Source organism: Oncorhynchus masou, chromosome 33 (assembly GCF_036934945.1).
Source record: "Oncorhynchus masou masou isolate Uvic2021 chromosome 33, UVic_Omas_1.1, whole genome shotgun sequence".
Taxonomy (NCBI): domain Eukaryota; kingdom Metazoa; phylum Chordata; class Actinopteri; order Salmoniformes; family Salmonidae; genus Oncorhynchus; species Oncorhynchus masou.
The window spans coordinates 5,543,709-5,566,098 of record NC_088244.1 but is presented as its reverse complement, the minus strand read 5'-3'; the positions used below and the strand labels follow the sequence as shown (position 1 = coordinate 5,566,098).

Sequence of the window (22,390 nt, the reverse complement as noted above, 5' to 3'; positions counted from 1 at the left end):
CCACCAGGTTATCCACCCCGTTATCCACCAGGTTATCCACCCCGTTATCCACCCCGTTATCCACCAGGTTATCCACCCCGTTATCCACCAGGTTATCCACCCCGGTATCCACCCTGTTATCCACCCCGTTATCCACCCTGTTATCCACCAGGTTATCCACCCCGGTATCCACCCCGTTATCCACCCCGTTATCCACCAGGTTATCCACCCCATTATCCACCCAGTTATCCACCAGGTTATCCACCCCGGTATCCACCCCGTTATCCACCCAGTTATCCACCCTGTTATCCACCAGGTTATCCACCCCGTTATCCACCCGGTATCCACCCCATTATCCACCAGGTTATCCACCAGGTTATCCACCCCGGTATCCACCCCGGTATCCAATCCGTTATCCACCAGGTTATCCACCCCATTATCCATCCCGTTATCCACCCAGTTATCCACCCCGTTATCCACCCCGTTATCCACCCCGGTATCCACCAGGTTATCCACCCCGTTATCCACCCCTGGTATCCACCAGGTTATCCACCCCGTTATCCACCCCGGTATCCACCCCGTTATCCACCCCGTTATCCGCCAGGTTATCCACCCCGTTATCCACCCCGGTATCCACCATGGTATCCACCCCGTTATCCAACAGGTTATCCACCCAGTTATCCACCAGGTTATCCACCCCGGAATCCACCCCGTTATCCACCTTGTTATCCACCCCATTATCCACCACATTATCCACCCTGTTATCCACCCTGTTATCCACCCTGTTATCCACCAGGTTATCCACCCTGTTATCCACCCCGTTATACACCAGGTTATCCACCCCATTATCCATCACATTATCCACACCGTTATCCACCAGGTTATCCACCCTGTTATCCACCCCGTTATCCACCAGATTATCCACCCCGTTATCCACCCCGTTATCCACCAGGTTATCCACCCCATTATCCACCAGGTTATCCACCATGGTATCCACCCCATTATCCACCCCGTTATCCACCAGGTTATCCACCCCGTTATCCACCCTGTTATCCACCAGGTTCTCCACCCCGTTATCCACCCGGTATCCACCCCGGTATCCATCCCATTATCCACCAGGTTATCCACCCCGTTATCCACCCCGTTATCCACCCCGTTATCCACCCGGTATCCACCCCGTTATCCACCCGGTATCCACCCCGTTATCCACCCGGTATCCACCCCGATATCCACCAGGTTATCCACCAGGTTATCCACCCCGGTATCCACCCCTTTATCCACCCCGTTATCCACCCCGTTATCCACCAGGTTATCCACCAGGTTATCCACCCTGTTATCCACCCTGTTATCCACCCTGTTATCCACCAGGTTATCCACCAGGTTATCCACCCTGTTATCCACCCTGTTATCCACCCTGTTATCCACCAGGTTATCCACCCTGTTATCCACCAGGTTATCCACCAGGTTATCCACCAGGTTATCCACCCTGTTATCCACCCTGTTATCCACCCTGTTATCCACCAGGTTATCCACCCTGTTATCCACCCCATTATCCACCAGGTTATCCACCCTGTTATCCACCCTGTTATCCACCCCGTTATCCACCCCGTTATCCACCAGGTTATCCACCCTGTTATCCACCCTGTTTTCCACCAGGTTATCCACCAGGTTATCCACCATGGTATCCACTACCTCCATTCCTGCCTTCATTTAGCAAATTTGACACAACCATTTTAACTGTTTTATTTGTCATGTGTCTCTACATATCAATTGCAATAACAATATACTTTATTTTTTAACATATTCACTTTGCAGTCGTAAGAGTAGGCCTACACCCTCATCATTACAGCCAGACAGGACACACTACCATGGAGGATATCACCCTGACCAAGTGGTTTAAGGTGAGAGAATAACAACTCTGCCTAATAAAGGCCTCTGGCTGAAAGGTCACACTATGTTTTTATCCTTGTAATTTACGAGAGAGAGAGAGAGAGTCGTGCTTCAACTTCTGATGCGTCGTTCGTTTATTTAAGGTAGCACCACTACTCCAGTTGTTTGACCATATGACCCTCTGTTGCGTCAGGTGAAAGAATACGACCAGAAGAGTGAGCAGCGGTCAGAGAAACACAAGGGACTACGGGGACGCAACAACGTTACTTCCTGTCGGAGCCCAACCAGAGAACTGGACACACGGTGGATCAAGAAGGAGCTGAGGCGGAAGAGACAGCAGGAATTCAATATAAGACGATCAGTCAGCCCAGAAAGGGCCAAAGACTCTGCGAAGTTCAAGGACGACAGTTGTGTCATCTGTGACGAAGCGAAGACAGAGTCTTTGCAGTGTAACATCAATTGGCCTATGTCCCCTGGGCTTATGTCCAATGTAAGGCCATTGACAATGGTTCGAAGAATAAAGACGTCCACAGATGACCTGGACAACAGTGAATGGGTAAAAGAAAACACATGTAATTCATGTCTCACCATCTACTATACTGCATGCCTATTGGTTTACCATCTACTATACTGCATGCCTATTGGTTTACCATCTACTATACTGCATGCCTATTGGTTTACCATCTACTATACTGCATGTCTATTGGTTTACCATCTACTATACTGCATGCCTATTGGTTTACCATCTACTTTACTGCATGCCTATTGGTTTACCATATACTATACTGCATGCCTATTGGTTTACCATCTACTATACTGCATGCCTATTAGTTTACCATCTACTTTACTGCATGCCTATTGGTTTACCATCTACTTTACTGCATGCCTATTGGTTTACCATATACTTTACTGCATGCCTATTGGTTTACCATCTACTTTACTGCATGCCTATTGGTTTACCATCTACTATACTGCATGCCTATTGGTTTACCATCTACTTTACTGCATGCCTATTGGTTTACCATCTACTTTACTGCATGCCTATTGGTTTGCCATCTACTCTACTACATGCCTATTGGTTTAAAATCTACTCTACTATATGCCTATTGGTTTAAAATCTATTCTACTGCATGCCTATTGGTTTGCCATCTACTCTACTACATGCCTATTGGTTTAAAATCTACTCTACTACATGCCTATTGGTTTAAAATCTATTCTACTGCATGCCTATTGGTTTGCCATCTACTCTACTACATGCCTATTGGTTTAAAATCTACTCTACTACATGCCTATTGGTTTAAAATCTACTCTACTACATGCCTATTGGTTTTAACAATATATTTTAAGTGTATCTTGTTAATAGGGCTACCGTCTATAGTCTGATTCTGACTATCCATCATTTATTTATGAAGGTAACGATACAGCATAATTATTGAGTTCCTTCGTTATCATTGTTGTATTTACCAGGCCTCAATATGGAAAAACGAGAAGAGCAGTACTAGAACACTAGAGGCAGTTTCCTCCACCTTCACCACCTCGACCAGAGAACCACCCACCTCCACCCCAACCACCTGCACCTTGACCAGAGAACCACACATCTCCACCCCAACCATCTGCACCTCGACCAGAGAACCACCCATCTCCACCCCAACCATCTGCACCTCGACCAGAGAACCACCCACCTCCACCCCAACCATCTGCACCTCGACCAGAGAACCACCCACCTCCACCCCAACCATCTGCACCTCGACCAGAGAACCACCCACCTCCACCCCAACCATCTGCACCTCAACCAGAGAACCACCCACCTCCACCCCAACCATCTGCACCTCGACCAGAGAACCACCCATCTCCACCCCAACCATCTGCACCTCGACCAGAGAACCACCCATCTCCACCCCAACCATCTGCACCTCAACCAGAGAACCACCCACCTCCACCCCAACCATCTGCACCTCGACCAGAGAACCACCCATCTCCACCCCAACCATCTGCACCTCGACCAGAGAACCACCCATCTCCACCCCAACCATCTGCACCTCGACCAGAGAACCACCCATCTCCACCCCAACCTCCACCCTGAAGACGTCCACCCCGAGCAGAGAACTAGTCCAGCCCAGGAAAAAAGCCTTGACAAAACAACCATCCACCCCCACCACTACGTCCACCCCTACCTCCACCCCTACGTCCACCCCTACCTCCACCCCTACGTCCACCCCTACCTCCACCCCTACGTCCACCCCTGCGTCCACCCCTACCTCCACCCCTACGTCCACCCCTACGTCCACCCCTACCTCCACCCCTACCTCCACCCCTACGTCCACCCCTACCTCCACCCCTACCTCCACCCCTACGTCCACCCCTACCTCCAACCCTACCTCCACCCCTACCTCCACCCCTACCTCCACCCCAACCTCCACCCCGAGCAGAGATCTAGTCCAGCCCAGGAAAAAAGCCTCCACGAAAAAAGAAAAGGGTACTTCTCTATTTTTATTCCACTTCCAATACAATACAATTATGACCAAGTGATATTTAATGAAAACATTGACATTTCACTCTACCAGGCATCCTGGAGGGTACAGGAGGTAAGAAGACACAGCAAGAAGCCAACACACAAACAGAGTGAGTCTCAATCATGTATTTGTCTTGAAATAATGGTGTATAAAACCCACAAACTGTCACAATAGAAAACACATCAAATCTCTGATTCTGTTGTTTTCTTGATGGCAGTCTCTGTAACAAAATAAATGTGTTCTATATACAGGTCTGGCTATGTTACCGTCAAAGAATCTGTGAGTTTTCACCATCCACCTTGCTCACAATTGTGTGCAGTGCCATATAGGTCAGTCACTCCAGTCTTAGGTTAAAGACCCCCCCCCCCCATACAGATCAGTCACTACAGTCTTAGGTTAAAGACTCCCCCCCCCCATACAGATCAGTCACTACAGTCTTAGGTTAAAGACTCCCCCCCCCATACAGATCAGTCACTACAGTCTTAGGTTAAAGACTCCCCCCCCCATACAGATCAGTCACTACAGTCTTAGGTTAAAGACACCCCCCATACAGATCAGTCACTACAGTCTTAGGTTAAAGACTCCCCCCCCATACAGACCAGTCACTCCAGTCTTAGGTTAAAGACTCCCCCCCCATACAGATCAGTCACTACAGTCTTGGGTTAAATACACCCCCCCCCCCCATACAGATCAGTCACTACAGTCTTAGGTTAAATACACCCCCCCCCCCATACAGATCAGTCACTACAGTCTTAGGTTAAATACACCCCCCCCCCCATACAGATCAGTCACTACAGTCTTGGGTTAAATACACCCCCCACCCCCCCCATACAGATCAGTCACTACAGTCTTAGGTTAAATACACCCCCCACCCCCCCCCATACAGATCAGTCACTACAGTCTTAGGTTAAATACACCCCCCCCATACAGATCAGTCACTACAGTCTTAGGTTAAATACACCCCCCCCCCCATACAGATCAGTCACTACAGTCTTAGGTTAAATACAACCCCCATACAGATCAGTCAAATCAAAAATCAAATCAAATGTATTTATAAAGCCCTTCGTACATCAGCTGATATCTCAAAGTGCTGTACAGAAACCCAGCCTAAAACCCCAAACAGCAAGCAATGCAGGTGTAGAAGCACGGTGGCTAGGAAAAACTCCCTAGAAAGGCCAAAACCTAGGAAGAAACCTAGAGAGGAACCAGGCTATGTGGGGTGGCCAGTCACTACAGTCTTAGGTTAAATACACCCCCCCCCATACAGATCAGTCACTACAGTCTTAGGTTAAATACACCCCCCCCCCCCATACAGATCAGTCACTACAGTCTTAGGTTAAATACACCCCCCCCCCCATACAGATCAGTAACTACAGTCTTAGGTTAAATACACCCCCCCCCCCATACAGACCAGTCACTACAGTCTTAGGTTAAATACACCCCCCCCCCCATACAGACCAGTCACTACAGTCTTAGGTTAAATACCCCCCCCCCCATACAGATCAGTCACTACAGTCTTAGGTTAAATACACCCCCCCCCCCATACAGATCAGTCACTACAGTCTTAGGTTAAATACACCCCCCCCATACAGATCAGTCACTACAGTCTTAGGTTAAATACACCCCCCCCCCCCCCCATACAGATCAGTCACTACAGTCTTAGGTTAAATACACCCCCCCCCCCATACAGATCAGTCACTACAGTCTTGGGTTAAATACACCCCCCCCCCACACCCCCATACAGATCAGTCACTACAGTCTTAGGTTAAATACACCCCCCCCCATACAGATCAGTCACTACAGTCTTAGGTTAAATACACCCCCCCATACAGATCAGTCACTACAGTCTTAGGTTAAATACACCCCCCCATACAGATCAGTCACTACAGTAACACAATGTTCTTTCCCCTGTTCTTCCTTGACAGGAAGTTATTCAGCTGGATGTTTACTTGCAGGTAAAACTTTGCTATTTATTTATTTTTGTGACCCAACCTGTAATGTGCCCAGTCAAACGGGTGAGGCTCATTGTCCTTCATAGAAGTGTGTATCTTTGCCTTCGTATGAAATCTGTTCTGCTCCTGCTCGTGGCAGGAGGCTCTATGGAGAGAGGAGAGCCTGAAGAAGAAGTTGGCTGTTCTCCAGAAGCGTGGCTCCACCCTGCTGCGATACTCTGACCACCTATGGGCTGTAAGAGACTTACCTTCCTCACAGACCACACCCACTTTCCTCATACCTGCCTCACATACCACACCCACTTTCCTCATACCTGCCTCACATACCACACCCAGTTTCCTCATACCTGCCTCACACACCACACCCACTTTCCTCATACCTGCCTCACACACCACACCCACTTTCCTCATACCTGCCTCACACATCACACCCACTTTCCTCATACCTGCCTCACATACCACACCCACTTTCCTCATACCTGCCTCACATACCACACCCACTTTCCTCATACCTGCCTCACACACCACACCCACTTTCCTCATACCTGCCTCACACACCACACTCTCTCGTCTCATACCTGTCTGCCTCATACAAACAAAACTCATTGCCATAATCATGTACAGTATCTGTAGTGTTTCTCTGTTTCTAACTACGATACAGCAGACATGATGAGTCTGTAGTGTTTGTCTGTTTCTGACTACAGTACAGCAGGCAGGATGAGTCTGTAGTGTTTGTCTGTTTCTGACTACGATACAGCAGACATGATGAGTCTGTAGTGTTTGTCTGTTTCTGACTACGATACAGCAGACATGATGAGTCTGTAGTGTTTGTCTGTTTCTGACTACGATACAGCAGCAGGATGAGTCTGTAGTGTTTGTCTGTTTCTGACTACGATACAGCAGACATGATGAGTCTGTAGTGTTTCTCTGTTTCTAACTACGATACAGCAGCAGGATGAGTCTGTAGTGTTTGTCTGTTTCTGACTACGATACAGCAGACATGATGAGTCTGTAGTGTTTCTCTGTTTCTAACTACGATACAGCAGCAGGATGAGTCTGTAGTGTTTGTCTGTTTCTGACTACGATACAGCAGCAGGATGAGTCTGTAGTGTTTCTCTGTTTCTAACTACGATACAGCAGCAGGATGAGTCTGTAGTGTTTGTCTGTTTCTAACTACGATACAGCAGACATGATGAGTCTGTAGTGTTTCTCTGTTTCTAACTACGATACAGCAGCAGGATGAGTCTGTAGTGTTTGTCTGTTTCTGACTACGATACAGCAGACATGATGAGTCTGTAGTGTTTCTCTGTTTCTAACTACGATACAGCAGACATGATGAGTCTGTAGTGTTTGTCTGTTTCTGACTACAGTACAGCAGGCAGGATGAGTCTGTAGTGTTTGTCTGTTTCTGACTACGATACAGCAGACATGATGAGTCTGTAGTGTTTGTCTGTTTCTAACTACGATACAGCAGACATGATGAGTCTGTAGTGTTTGTCTGTTTCTAACTACGATACAGCAGCAGGATGAGTCTGTAGTGTTTGTCTGTTTCTGACTACGATACAGCAGCAGGATGAGTCTGTAGTGTTTGTCTGTTTCTGACTACGATACAGCAGACATGATGAGTCTGTAGTGTTTCTCTGTTTCTAACTACGATACAGCAGCAGGATGAGTCTGTAGTGTTTGTCTGTTTCTAACTACGATACAGCAGACATGATGAGTCTGTAGTGTTTGTCTGTTTCTGACTACGATACAGCAGACATGATGAGTCTGTAGTGTTTCTCTGTTTCTAACTACGATACAGCAGCAGGATGAGTCTGTAGTGTTTCTCTGTTTCTAACTACGATACAGCAGACATGATGAGTCTGTAGTGTTTCTCTGTTTCTAACTACGATACAGCAGCAGGATGAGTCTGTAGTGTTTGTCTGTTTCTGACTACAGTACAGCAGACATGATGAGTCTGTAGTGTTTCTCTGTTTCTAACTACGATACAGCAGCAGGATGAGTCTGTAGTGTTTCTCTGTTTCTGACTACAGTACAGCAGACATGATGAGTCTGTAGTGTTTGTCTGTTTCTGACTACAGTACAGCAGGCAGGATGAGTCTGTAGTGTTTGTCTGTTTCTGACTACGATACAGCAGACATGATGAGTCTGTAGTGTTTGTCTGTTTCTAACTACGATACAGCAGACATGATGAGTCTGTAGTGTTTCTCTGTTTCTAACTACGATACAGCAGACATGATGAGTCTAGTGTTTGTCTGTTTCTAACTACGATACAGCAGACATGATGAGTCTGTAGTGTTTCTCTGTTTCTAACTACGATACAGCAGCAGGATGAGTCTGTAGTGTTTGTCTGTTTCTGACTACGATACAGCAGACATGATGAGTCTGTAGTGTTTCTCTGTTTCTAACTACGATACAGCAGCAGGATGAGTCTGTAGTGTTTGTCTGTTTCTAACTACGATACAGCAGCAGGATGAGTCTGTAGTGTTTGTCTGTTTCTAACTACGATACAGCAGCAGGATGAGTTTGTAGTGTTTCTCTGTTTCTAACTACGATACAGCAGCAGGATGAGTCTGTAGTGTTTCTCTGTTTCTAACTACGCTACAGCAGACATGATGAGTCTGTAGTGTTTCTCTGTTTCTAACTACGATACAGCAGCAGGATGAGTCTGTAGTGTTTGTCTGTTTCTGACTACGATACAGCAGACATGATGAGTCTGTAGTGTTTCTCTGTTTCTGACTACGATACAGCAGACATGATGAGTCTGTAGTGTTTCTCTGTTTCTAACTACGATACAGCAGCAGGATGAGTCTGTAGTGTTTCTCTGTTTCTAACTACGATACAGCAGCAGGATGAGTCTGTAGTGTTTCTCTGTTTCTAACTACGATACAGCAGACATGATGAGTCTGTAGTGTTTCTCTGTTTCTAACTACGATACAGCAGCAGGATGAGTCTGTAGTGTTTGTCTGTTTCTGACTACAGTACAGCAGGCAGGATGAGTCTGTAGTGTTTCTCTGTTTCTAACTACGATACAGCAGACATGATGAGTCTGTAGTGTTTCTCTGTTTCTAACTACGATACAGCAGACATGATGAGTCTGTAGTGTTTCTCTGTTTCTGACTACGATACAGCAGACATGATGAGTCTGTAGTGTTTCTCTGTTTCTAACTACGATACAGCAGCAGGATGAGTTTGTAGTGTTTCTCTGTTTCTAACTACGATACAGCAGCAGGATGAGTCTGTAGTGTTTGTCTGTTTCTGACTACAGTACAGCAGGCAGGATGAGTCTGTGGTGTTTCTCTGTTTCTAACTACGATACAGCAGCAGGATGAGTCTGTAGTGTTTGTCTGTTTCTGACTACAGTACAGCAGGCAGGATGAGTCTGTGGTGTTTGTCTGTTTTTGACTACAGTACAGCAGGCAGGATGAGTCTGTAGTGTTTGTCTGTTTCTGACTACGATACAGCAGCAGGATGAGTCTGTAGTGTTTGTCTGTTTCTGACTACGATACAGCAGACATGATGAGTCTGTAGTGTTTGTCTGTTTCTGACTACGATACAGCAGACATGATGAGTCTGTAGTGTTTCTCTGTTTCTAACTACGATACAGCAGCAGGATGAGTCTGTAGTGTTTCTCTGTTTCTAACTACGATACAGCAGACATGATGAGTCTGTAGTGTTTGTCTGTTTCTAACTACGATACAGCAGACATGATGAGTCTGTAGTGTTTCTCTGTTTCTAACTACGATACAGCAGCAGGATGAGTCTGTAGTGTTTGTCTGTTTCTGACTACGATACAGCAGACATGATGAGTCTGTAGTGTTTCTCTGTTTCTAACTACGATACAGCAGCAGGATGAGTCTGTAGTGTTTGTCTGTTTCTGACTACAGTACAGCAGGCAGGATGAGTCTGTAGTGTTTGTCTGTTTCTGACTACAGTACAGCAGACATGATGAGTCTGTAGTGTTTCTCTGTTTCTAACTACGATACAGCAGCAGGATGAGTCTGTAGTGTTTCTCTGTTTCTGACTACGATACAGCAGACATGATGAGTCTGTAGTGTTTGTCTGTTTCTAACTACGATACAGCAGCAGGATGAGTCTGTAGTGTTTCTCTGTTTCTGACTACGATACAGCAGACATGATGAGTCTGTAGTGTTTCTCTGTTTCTAACTACGATACAGCAGCAGGATGAGTCTGTAGTGTTTGTCTGTTTCTGACTACAGTACAGCAGGCAGGATGAGTCTGTAGTGTTTCTCTGTTTCTAACTACGATACAGCAGCAGGATGAGTCTGTAGTGTTTGTCTGTTTCTGACTACAGTACAGCAGGCAGGATGAGTCTGTAGTGTTTCTCTGTTTCTAACTACGATACAGCAGCAGGATGAGTCTATAGTGTTTGTCTGTTTCTGACTACAGTACAGCAGCAGGATGAGTCTGTAGTGTTTGTCTGTTTCTAACTACGATACAGCAGCAGGATGAGTCTGTAGTGTTTCTCTGTTTCTAACTACGATACAGCAGCAGGATGAGTCTGTAGTGTTTGTCTGTTTCTAACTACGATACAGCAGCAGGATGAGTCTGTAGTGTTTGTCTGTTTCTGACTACAGTACAGCAGCAGGATGAGTCTGTAGTGTTTGTCTGTTTCTGACTACAGTACAGCAGCAGGATGAGTCTGTAGTGTTTCTCTGTTTCTAACTACGATACAGCAGCAGGATGAGTCTATAGTGTTTGTCTGTTTCTGACTACGATACAGCAGCAGGATGAGTCTGTAGTGTTTGTCTGTTTCTGACTACAGTACAGCAGCAGGATGAGTCTGTAGTGTTTGTCTGTTTCTAACTACGATACAGCAGCAGGATGAGTCTGTAGTGTTTGTCTGTTTCTGACTACGATACAGCAGCAGGATGAGTCTGTAGTGTTTGTCTGTTTCTGACTACAGTACAGCAGACATGATGAGTCTGTAGTGTTTCTCTGTTTCTAACTACGATACAGCAGCAGGATGAGTCTGTAGTGTTTGTCTGTTTCTGACTACAGTACAGCAGGCAGGATGAGTCTGTGGTGTTTGTCTGTTTCTAACTACGATACAGCAGCAGGATGAGTCTGTAGTGTTTGTCTGTTTCTGACTACAGTATAGCAGGCAGGATGAGTCTGTGGTGTTTGTCTGTTTCTGACTACAGTACAGCAGGCAGGATGAGTCTGTGGTGTTTGTCTGTTTCTGACTACAGTACAGCAGCAGGATGAGTCTGTAGTGTTTGTCTGTTTCTGACTACAGTACAGCAGGCAGGATGAGTCTGTAGTGTTTGTCTGTTTCTGACTACAGTACAGCAGGCAGGATGAGTCTGTAGTGTTTGTCTGTTTCTGACTACAGTACAGCAGGCAGGATGAGTCTGTAGTGTTTGTCTGTTTCTGACTACAGTACAGCAGGCAGGATGAGTCTATAGTGTTTGTCTGTTTCTAACTACGATACAGCAGCAGGATGAGTCTGTAGTGTTTGTCTGTTTCTGACTACAGTACAGCAGGCAGGATGAGTCTATAGTGTTTGTCTGTTTCTAACTACGATACAGCAGCAGGATGAGTCTGTAGTGTTTGTCTGTTTCTGACTACAGTACAGCAGCAGGATGAGTCTGTAGTGTTTGTCTGTTTCTGACTACAGTACAGCAGACATGATGAGTCTGTAGTGTTTCTCTGTTTCTAACTACGATACAGCAGCAGGATGAGTCTGTAGTGTTTGTCTGTTTCTAACTACGATACAGCAGCAGGATGAGTCTGTAGTGTTTGTCTGTTTCTAACTACGATACAGCAGCAGGATGAGTCTGTAGTGTTTGTCTGTTTCTGACTACAGTACAGCAGGCAGGATGAGTCTGTGGTGTTTGTCTGTTTCTGACTACAGTACAGCAGGCAGGATGAGTCTGTGGTTAAGGGCTAGCTTCCTTCTGCTCTCGTCTGTACCTTGCTCACAGAGTGATATCAGAGAACATCAGTATCTAGGAAGAGCGATTGCTGTAGCTCTCACAAAGGAAGGGTGTGTTCTTATTGGTTCTGTTCACAACAGACTATATCTGCCTTTAATTGGTGCATGCGGGACAGAACGCGGTGACAAGCAAGGAGACTCGTTGTGGTGTCAACCAGCCGTTAGTCTTTGCTCAGCAGATTTCAGTAGTGTAAAAACTTTAGGCTACAGACGTTTCCTCTCCACTCCCACAGACAAGCTGCAACGAAGACCTCCTAAAGCACAAGATCAGAGCATTAGAAACACAGCTGCAAGTCTGTCTGCAGGTAAGAATAGAACCCTGCTGTATCTGCAGCTGTTGACTGAGGATGTGCTCCTTCTCGGCGAAGATTTAAAAAAATATCTTCTAGTTTGTCCTATTTTGTTGTCAGATGCTTCTAATGTTTGCACATGAGTTTGAAAAGTAAGTGTTTGGCATCCCGTTAAATCTCATTTGTAGGCTTTATAAGAGTTGTATGCTGCCCTTTGGTCAAAACAACCATTCAGGCAATATCTCGGTTCAGAACCAACAAGCCTCTCATACTAATCTGATGATACTGTCCATAGAGAGTGGTGTTGCCATGTGGTTTTTGGTTTATAACCCCTTAAGCTCATGTATTTGTTATTAAGGATTATTATTATGGATCCCCATTTAGTTCCTGCCAAGGCAGCAGCTACTCTTCCTGGGGTTTATTATGGATCCCCATTAGTTCCTGCCAAGGCAGCAGCTACTCTTCCTGGGGTTTATTATGGATCCCCATTAGTTCCTGCCAAGGCAGCAGCTACTCTTCCTGGGGTTTATTATGGATCCCCATTAGTTCCTGCCAAGGCAGCAGCTACTCTTCCTGGGGTTTATTATGGATCCCCATTAGTTCCTGTCAAGGCAGCAGCTACTCTTCCTGGGGTTTATTATGGATCCCCATTAGTTCCTGTCAAGGCAGCAGCTACTCTTCCTGGGGTTTATTATGGATCCCGATTAGTTCCTGTCAAGGCAGCAGCTCCTCTTCCTGGGGTTTATTATGGATCCCCATTTAGTTCCTGCCAAGGCAGCAGCTACTCTTCCTGGGGTTTATTATGGATCCCCATTAGTTCCTGCCAAGGCAGCAGCTACTCTTCCTGGGGTTTATTATGGATCCCCATTAGTTCCTGTCAAGGCAGCAGCTACTCTTCCTGGGGTTTATTATGGATCCCGATTAGTTCCTGTCAAGGCAGCAGCTACTCTTCCTGGGGTTTATTATGGATCCCGATTAGTTCCTGTCAAGGCAGCAGCTCCTCTTCCTGGGGTTTATTATGGATCCCCATTTAGTTCCTGCCAAGGCAGCAGCTCCTCTTCCTGGGGTTTATTATGGATCCCCATTTAGTTCCTGCCAAGGCAGCAGCTACTCTTCCTGGGGTTTATTATGGATCCCGATTAGTTCCTGTCAAGGCAGCAGCTACTCTTCCTGGGGTTTATTATGGATCCCCATTTAGTTCCTGTCAAGGCAGCAGCTACTCTTCCTGGGGTTTATTATGGATCCCCATTTAGTTCCTGCCAAGGCAGCAGCTCCTCTTCCTGGGGTTTATTATGGATCCCCATTTAGTTCCTGCCAAGGCAGCAGCTACACTTCCTGGGGTTTATTATGGATCCCCATTTAGTTCCTGCCAAGGCAGCAGCTCCTCTTCCTGGAGTTTATTATGGATCCCCATTTAGTTCCTGTCAAGGCAGCAGCTACTCTTCCTGGGGTTTATTATGGATCCCGAATAGTTCCTGTCAAGGCAGCAGCTACTCTTCCTGGGGTTTATTATGGATCCCCATTTAGTTCCTGTCAAGGCAGCAGCTACTCTTCCTGGGGTTTATTATGGATCCCCATTTAGTTCCTGTCAAGGCAGCAGCTACTCTTCCTGGGGTTTATTATGGATCCCCATTAGTTCCTGTCAAGGCAGCAGCTACTCTTCCTGGGGTTTATTATGGATCCCGATTAGTTCCTGTCAAGGCAGCAGCTACTCTTCCTGGGGTTTATTATGGATCCCCATTTAGTTCCTGCCAAGGCAGCAGCTACTCTTCCTGGGGTTTATTATGGATCCCCATTTAGTTCCTGCCAAGGCAGCAGCTACTCTTCCTGGGGTTTATTATGGATCCCCATTTAGTTCATGCCAAGGCAGCAGCTACTCTTCCTGGGGTTTATTATGGATCCCCATTTAGTTCCTGTCAAGGCAGCAGCTACTCTTCCTGGGGTTTATTATGGATCCCCATTTAGTTCCTGCCAAGGCAGCAGCTACTCTTCCTGGGGTTTATTATGGATCCCCATTAGTTCCTGTCAAGGCAGCAGCTACTCTTCCTGGGGTTTATTATGGATCCCGATTAGTTCCTGTCAAGGCAGCAGCTACTCTTCCTGGGGTTTATTATGGATCCCGATTAGTTCCTGTCAAGGCAGCAGCTCCTCTTCCTGGGGTTTATTATGGATCCCCATTTAGTTCCTGCCAAGGCAGCAGCTCCTCTTCCTGGGGTTTATTATGGATCCCCATTTAGTTCCTGCCAAGGCAGCAGCTACTCTTCCTGGGGTTTATTATGGATCCCGATTAGTTCCTGTCAAGGCAGCAGCTACTCTTCCTGGGGTTTATTATGGATCCCCATTTAGTTCCTGCCAAGGCAGCAGCTACTCTTCCTGGGGTTTATTATGGATCCCCATTTAGTTCCTGCCAAGGCAGCAGCTACTCTTCCTGGGGTTTATTATGGATCCCCATTTAGTTCCTGCCAAGGCAGCAGCTACTCTTCCTGGGGTTTATTATGGATCCCCATTTAGTTCCTGTCAAGGCAGCAGCTACTCTTCCTGGGGTTTATTATGGATCCCCATTTAGTTCCTGCCAAGGCAGCAGCTCCTCTTCCTGGGGTTTATTATGGATCCCCATTTAGTTCCTGCCAAGGCAGCAGCTACACTTCCTGGGGTTTATTATGGATCCCCATTTAGTTCCTGCCAAGGCAGCAGCTCCTCTTCCTGGGGTTTATTATGGATCCCCATTTAGTTCCTGTCAAGGCAGCAGCTACTCTTCCTGGGGTTTATTATGGATCCCGATTAGTTCCTGTCAAGGCAGCAGCTACTCTTCCTGGGGTTTATTATGGATCCCCATTTAGTTCCTGTCAAGGCAGCAGCTACTCTTCCTGGGGTTTATTATGGATCCCCATTTAGTTCCTGTCAAGGCAGCAGCTACTCTTCCTGGGGTTTATTATGGATCCCCATTAGTTCCTGTCAAGGCAGCAGCTACTCTTCCTGGGGTTTATTATGGATCCCCATTAGTTCCTGTCAAGGCAGCAGCTACTCTTCCTGGGGTTTATTATGGATCCCCATTTAGTTCCTGCCAAGGCAGCAGCTACTCTTCCTGGGGTTTATTATGGATCCCGATTAGTTCCTGTCAAGGCAGCAGCTCCTCTTCCTGGGGTTTATTATGGATCCCCATTTAGTTCCTGCCAAGGCAGCAGCTACTCTTCCTGGGGTTTATTATGGATCCCCATTTAGTTCCTGCCAAGGCAGCAGCTACTCTTCCTGGGGTTTATTATGGATCCCGATTAGTTCCTGTCAAGGCAGCAGCTACTCTTCCTGGGGTTTATTATGGATCCCCATTTAGTTCCTGCCAAGGCAGCAGCTACTCTTCCTGGGGTTTATTATGGATCCCCATTTAGTTCCTGCCAAGGCAGCAGCTACTCTTCCTGGGGTTTATTATGGATCCCCATTTAGTTCCTGCCAAGGCAGCAGCTACTCTTCCTGGGGTTTATTATGGATCCCCATTTAGTTCCTGTCAAGGCAGCAGCTACTCTTCCTGGGGTTTATTATGGATCCCCATTTAGTTCCTGCCAAGGCAGCAGCTACTCTTCCTGGGGTTTATTATGGATCCCGATTAGTTCCTGTCAAGGCAGCAGCTACTCTTCCTGGGGTTTATTATGGATCCCCATTTAGTTCCTGTCAAGGCAGCAGCTACTCTTCCTGGGGTTTATTATGGATCCCCATTTAGTTCCTGTCAAGGCAGCAGCTACTCTTCCTGGGGTTTATTATGGATCCCCATTAGTTCCTGTCAAGGCAGCAGCTACTCTTCCTGGGGTTTATTATGGATCCCCATTAGTTCCTGTCAAGGCAGCAGCTACTCTTCCTGGGGTTTATTATGGATCCCCATTAGTTCCTGTCAAGGCAGCAGCTACTCTTCCTGGGGTTTATTATGGATCCCCATTAGTTCCTGTCAAGGCAGCAGCTACTCTTCCTGGGGTTTATTATGGATCCCGATTAGTTCCTGTCAAGGCAGCAGCTCCTCATCCTGGGGTTTATTATGGATCCCCATTTAGTTCCTGACAAGGCAGCAGCTACTCTTCCTGGGGTTTATTATGGATCCCCATTTAGTTCCTGCCAAGGCAGCAGCTACTCTTCCTGGGGTTTATTATGGATCCCCATTAGTTCCTGTCAAGGCAGCAGCTACTCTTCCTGGGGTTTATTATGGATCCCGATTAGTTCCTGTCAAGGCAGCAGCTACTCTTCCTGGGGTTTATTATGGATCCCGATTAGTTCCTGTCAAGGCAGCAGCTCCTCTTCCTGGGGTTTATTATGGATCCCCATTTAGTTCCTGCCAAGGCAGCAGCTCCTCTTCCTGGGGTTTATTATGGATCCCCATTTAGTTCCTGCCAAGGCAGCAGCTACTCTTCCTGGGGTTTATTATGGATCCCGATTAGTTCCTGTCAAGGCAGCAGCTACTCTTCCTGGGGTTTATTATGGATCCCCATTTAGTTCCTGCCAAGGCAGCAGCTACTCTTCCTGGGGTTTATTATGGATCCCCATTTAGTTCCTGCCAAGGCAGCAGCTACTCTTCCTGGGGTTTATTATGGATCCCCATTTAGTTCCTGCCAAGGCAGCAGCTACTCTTCCTGGGGTTTATTATGGATCCCCATTTAGTTCCTGTCAAGGCAGCAGCTACTCTTCCTGGGGTTTATTATGGATCCCCATTTAGTTCCTGCCAAGGCAGCAGCTCCTCTTCCTGGGGTTTATTATGGATCCCCATTTAGTTCCTGCCAAGGCAGCAGCTACACTTCCTGGGGTTTATTATGGATCCCCATTTAGTTCCTGCCAAGGCAGCAGCTCCTCTTCCTGGGGTTTATTATGGATCCCCATTTAGTTCCTGTCAAGGCAGCAGCTACTCTTCCTGGGGTTTATTATGGATCCCGATTAGTTCCTGTCAAGGCAGCAGATACTCTTCCTGGGGTTTATTATGGATCCCCATTTAGTTCCTGTCAAGGCAGCAGCTACTCTTCCTGGGGTTTATTATGGATCCCCATTTAGTTCCTGTCAAGGCAGCAGCTACTCTTCCTGGGGTTTATTATGGATCCCCATTAGTTCCTGTCAAGGCAGCAGCTACTCTTCCTGGGGTTTATTATGGATCCCCATTAGTTCCTGTCAAGGCAGCAGCTACTCTTCCTGGGGTTTATTATGGATCCCCATTTAGTTCCTGCCAAGGCAGCAGCTACTCTTCCTGGGGTTTATTATGGATCCCGATTAGTTCCTGTCAAGGCAGCAGCTCCTCTTCCTGGGGTTTATTATGGATCCCCATTTAGTTCCTGCCAAGGCAGCAGCTACTCTTCCTGGGGTTTATTATGGATCCCGATTAGTTCCTGTCAAGGCAGCAGCTACTCTTCCTGGGGTTTATTATGGATCCCCATTTAGTTCCTGCCAAGGCAGCAGCTACTCTTCCTGGGGTTTATTATGGATCCCCATTTAGTTCCTGCCAAGGCAGCAGCTACTCTTCCTGGGGTTTATTATGGATCCCCATTTAGTTCCTGCCAAGGCAGCAGCTACTCTTCCTGGGGTTTATTATGGATCCCCATTTAGTTCCTGTCAAGGCAGCAGCTACTCTTCCTGGGGTTTATTATGGATCCCCATTTAGTTCCTGCCAAGGCAGCAGCTACTCTTCCTGGGGTTTATTATGGATCCCCATTAGTTCCTGTCAAGGCAGCAGCTACTCTTCCTGGGGTTTATTATGGATCCCGATTAGTTCCTGTCAAGGCAGCAGCTACTCTTCCTGGGGTTTATTATGGATCCCGATTAGTTCCTGTCAAGGCAGCAGCTCCTCTTCCTGGGGTTTATTATGGATCCCCATTTAGTTCCTGCCAAGGCAGCAGCTCCTCTTCCTGGGGTTTATTATGGATCCCCATTTAGTTCCTGCCAAGGCAGCAGCTACTCTTCCTGGGGTTTATTATGGATCCCGATTAGTTCCTGTCAAGGCAGCAGCTACTCTTCCTGGGGTTTATTATGGATCCCCATTTAGTTCCTGCCAAGGCAGCAGCTACTCTTCCTGGGGTTTATTATGGATCCCCATTTAGTTCCTGCCAAGGCAGCAGCTACTCTTCCTGGGGTTTATTATGGATCCCCATTTAGTTCCTGCCAAGGCAGCAGCTACTCTTCCTGGGGTTTATTATGGATCCCCATTTAGTTCCTGTCAAGGCAGCAGCTACTCTTCCTGGGGTTTATTATGGATCCCCATTTAGTTCCTGCCAAGGCAGCAGCTCCTCTTCCTGGGGTTTATTATGGATCCCCATTTAGTTCCTGCCAAGGCAGCAGCTACACTTCCTGGGGTTTATTATGGATCCCCATTTAGTTCCTGCCAAGGCAGCAGCTCCTCTTCCTGGGGTTTATTATGGATCCCCATTTAGTTCCTGTCAAGGCAGCAGCTACTCTTCCTGGGGTTTATTATGGATCCCGATTAGTTCCTGTCAAGGCAGCAGCTACTCTTCCTGGGGTTTATTATGGATCCCCATTTAGTTCCTGTCAAGGCAGCAGCTACTCTTCCTGGGGTTTATTATGGATCCCCATTTTGTTCCTGTCAAGGCAGCAGCTACTCTTCCTGGGGTTTATTATGGATCCCCATTAGTTCCTGTCAAGGCAGCAGCTACTCTTCCTGGGGTTTATTATGGATCCCCATTAGTTCCTGTCAAGGCAGCAGCTACTCTTCCTGGGGTTTATTATGGATCCCCATTTAGTTCCTGCCAAGGCAGCAGCTACTCTTCCTGGGGTTTATTATGGATCCCGATTAGTTCCTGTCAAGGCAGCAGCTCCTCTTCCTGGGGTTTATTATGGATCCCCATTTAGTTCCTGCCAAGGCAGCAGCTACTCTTCCTGGGGTTTATTATGGATCCCCATTTAGTTCCTGCCAAGGCAGCAGCTACTCTTCCTGGGGTTTATTATGGATCCCGATTAGTTCCTGTCAAGGCAGCAGCTACTCTTCCTGGGGTTTATTATGGATCCCCATTTAGTTCCTGCCAAGGCAGCAGCTACTCTTCCTGGGGTTTATTATGGATCCCCATTTAGTTCCTGCCAAGGCAGCAGCTACTCTTCCTGGGGTTTATTATGGATCCCGATTAGTTCCTGTCAAGGCAGCAGCTACTCTTCCTGGGGTTTATTATGGATCCCGATTAGTTCCTGTCAAGGCAGCAGCTACTCTTCCTGGGGTTTATTATGGATCCCCATTTAGTTCCTGTCAAGGCAGCAGCTACTCTTCCTGGGGTTTATTATGGATCCCCATTTAGTTCCTGTCAAGGCAGCAGCTACTCTTCCTGGGGTTTATTATGGATCCCCATTAGTTCCTGTCAAGGCAGCAGCTACTCTTCCTGGGGTTTATTATGGATCCCCATTAGTTCCTGTCAAGGCAGCAGCTACTCTTCCTGGGGTTTATTATGGATCCCCATTAGTTCCTGTCAAGGCAGCAGCTACTCTTCCTGGGGTTTATTATGGATCCCCATTAGTTCCTGTCAAGGCAGCAGCTACTCTTCCTGTGGTTTATTATGGATCCCGATTAGTTCCTGTCAAGGCAGCAGCTACTCTTCCTGGGGTTTATTATGGATCCCCATTTAGTTCCTGCCAAGGCAGCAGCTACTCTTCCTGGGGTTTATTATGGATCCCCATTTAGTTCCTGCCAAGGCAGCAGCTACTCTTCCTGGGGTTTATTATGGATCCCCATTTAGTTCCTGCCAAGGCAGCAGCTACTCTTCCTGGGGTTTATTATGGATCCCCATTTAGTTCCTGTCAAGGCAGCAGCTATTCTTCCTGGGGTTTATTATGGATCCCCATTTAGTTCCTGCCAAGGCAGCAGCTCCTCTTCCTGGGGTTTATTATGGATCCCCATTTAGTTCCTGTCAAGGCAGCAGCTACTCTTCCTGGGGTTTATTATGGATCCCGATTAGTTCCTGTCAAGGCAGCAGCTACTCTTCCTGGGGTTTATTATGGATCCCCATTTAGTTCCTGTCAAGGCAGCAGCTACTCTTCCTGGGGTTTATTATGGATCCCCATTTAGTTCCTGTCAAGGCAGCAGCTACTCTTCCTGGGGTTTATTATGGATCCCCATTAGTTCCTGTCAAGGCAGCAGCTACTCTTCCTGGGGTTTATTATGGATCCCCATTAGTTCCTGTCAAGGCAGCAGCTACTCTTCCTGGGGTTTATTATGGATCCCCATTTAGTTCCTGCCAAGGCAGCAGCTACTCTTCCTGGGGTTTATTATGGATCCCGATTAGTTCCTGTCAAGGCAGCAGCTCCTCTTCCTGGGGTTTATTATGGATCCCCATTTAGTTCCTGCCAAGGCAGCAGCTACTCTTCCTGTGGTTTATTATGGATCCCCATTTAGTTCCTGCCAAGGCAGCAGCTACTCTTCCTGGGGTTTATTATGGATCCCGATTAGTTCCTGTCAAGGCAGCAGCTACTCTTCCTGGGGTTTATTATGGATCCCCATTTAGTTCCTGCCAAGGCAGCAGCTACTCTTCCTGGGGTTTATTATGGATCCCCATTTAGTTCCTGCCAAGGCAGCAGCTACTCTTCCTGGGGTTTATTATGGATCCCCATTTAGTTCCTGCCAAGGCAGCAGCTACTCTTCCTGGGGTTTATTATGGATCCCCATTTAGTTCCTGTCAAGGCAGCAGCTACTCTTCCTGGGGTTTATTATGGATCCCCATTTAGTTCCTGCCAAGGCAGCAGCTCCTCTTCCTGGGGTTTATTATGGATCCCCATTTAGTTCCTGCCAAGGCAGCAGCTACACTTCCTGGGGTTTATTATGGATCCCCATTTAGTTCCTGCCAAGGCAGCAGCTCCTCTTCCTGGGGTTTATTATGGATCCCCATTTAGTTCCTGTCAAGGCAGCAGCTACTCTTCCTGGGGTTTATTATGGATCCCGATTAGTTCCTGTCAAGGCAGCAGCTACTCTTCCTGGGGTTTATTATGGATCCCCATTTAGTTCCTGTCAAGGCAGCAGCTACTCTTCCTGGGGTTTATTATGGATCCCCATTAGTTCCTGTCAAGGCAGCAGCTACTCTTCCTGGGGTTTATTATGGATCCCCATTAGTTCCTGTCAAGGCAGCAGCTACTCTTCCTGGGGTTTATTATGGATCCCCATTTAGTTCCTGCCAAGGCAGCAGCTACTCTTCCTGGGGTTTATTATGGATCCCGATTAGTTCCTGTCAAGGCAGCAGCTACTCTTCCTGGGGTTTATTATGGATCCCGATTAGTTCCTGTCAAGGCAGCAGCTACTCTTCCTGGGGTTTATTATGGATCCCGATTAGTTCCTGTCAAGGCAGCAGCTACTCTTCCTGGGGTTTATTATGGATCCCCATTTAGTTCCTGCCAAGGCAGCAGCTACTCTTCCTGGGGTTTATTATGGATCCCGATTAGTTCCTGTCAAGGCAGCAGCTACTCTTCCTGGGGTTTATTATGGATCCCGATTAGTTCCTGTCAAGGCAGCAGCTACTCTTCCTGGGGTTTATTATGGATCCCCATTTAGTTCCTGTCAAGGCAGCAGCTACTCTTCCTGGGGTTTATTATGGATCCCCATTTAGTTCCTGTCAAGGCAGCAGCTACTCTTCCTGGGGTTTATTATGGATCCCCATTTAGTTCCTGTCAAGGCAGCAGCTACTCTTCCTGGGGTTTATTATGGATCCCCATTAGTTCCTGTCAAGGCAGCAGCTACTCTTCCTGTGGTCCAGCCAAATGAGGGCGTTGCAATACATTTCACAACAGATTTCACAACAGGACCCTGCTCTACAACACAAAATCCATGTGTATGTGTGTGTATGAAGCATATGT

The 22,390-nt window shown here is 47.0% G+C and overlaps 2 protein-coding genes across 4 annotated transcripts in view; one reads left to right on the top strand and one right to left on the bottom strand.

Annotated features, from left to right (window-relative positions):
• The window catches only part of LOC135527718 (uncharacterized), a 32,734-nt gene that overhangs the window by 5,236 nt on the left and 5,108 nt on the right, over window positions 1–22,390 (top strand). For 2 of the 3 annotated variants that reach the window (XM_064956235.1, XM_064956236.1), the window contains 8 exons: window positions 1,795–1,880; window positions 2,063–2,425; window positions 3,337–4,345; window positions 4,434–4,491; window positions 4,634–4,661; window positions 6,308–6,337; window positions 6,474–6,569; window positions 12,530–12,601. In XM_064956235.1, coding sequence (XP_064812307.1) covers window positions 1,848–1,880; window positions 2,063–2,425; window positions 3,337–4,345; window positions 4,434–4,491; window positions 4,634–4,661; window positions 6,308–6,337; window positions 6,474–6,569; window positions 12,530–12,601 — 1,689 coding nt within the window. In that variant the 5' untranslated portion in view covers window positions 1,795–1,847. The remainder of the gene's footprint in view (window positions 1–1,794; window positions 1,881–2,062; window positions 2,426–3,336; window positions 4,346–4,433; window positions 4,492–4,633; window positions 4,662–6,307; window positions 6,338–6,473; window positions 6,570–12,529; window positions 12,602–22,390) is intronic. The other variant, XM_064956237.1, reaches the window with a different exon arrangement.
• On the bottom strand, window positions 500–1,659 carry LOC135527633 (uncharacterized). Its single transcript, XM_064956121.1, has 2 exons — window positions 1,190–1,659; window positions 500–1,025 (listed from the first exon to the last, which is right to left on the bottom strand). Exons 1-2 carry the CDS (start codon window positions 1,657–1,659, stop codon window positions 500–502), a joined length of 996 nt encoding a protein of 331 aa, XP_064812193.1.

Coding starts and splice junctions, on each gene's coding strand:
- LOC135527633 (XM_064956121.1), bottom strand. CDS start 1,659: ATGGTGGATAACCTGGTGGATAACCTGGTGGAAAACAGGGTGGATAAC. Junction 1,026..1,189: donor GATATCGGGGTGGATACCGG/GTGGATAACGGG, acceptor GGTGGATAACAG/GGTGGATAACGGGGTGGATA.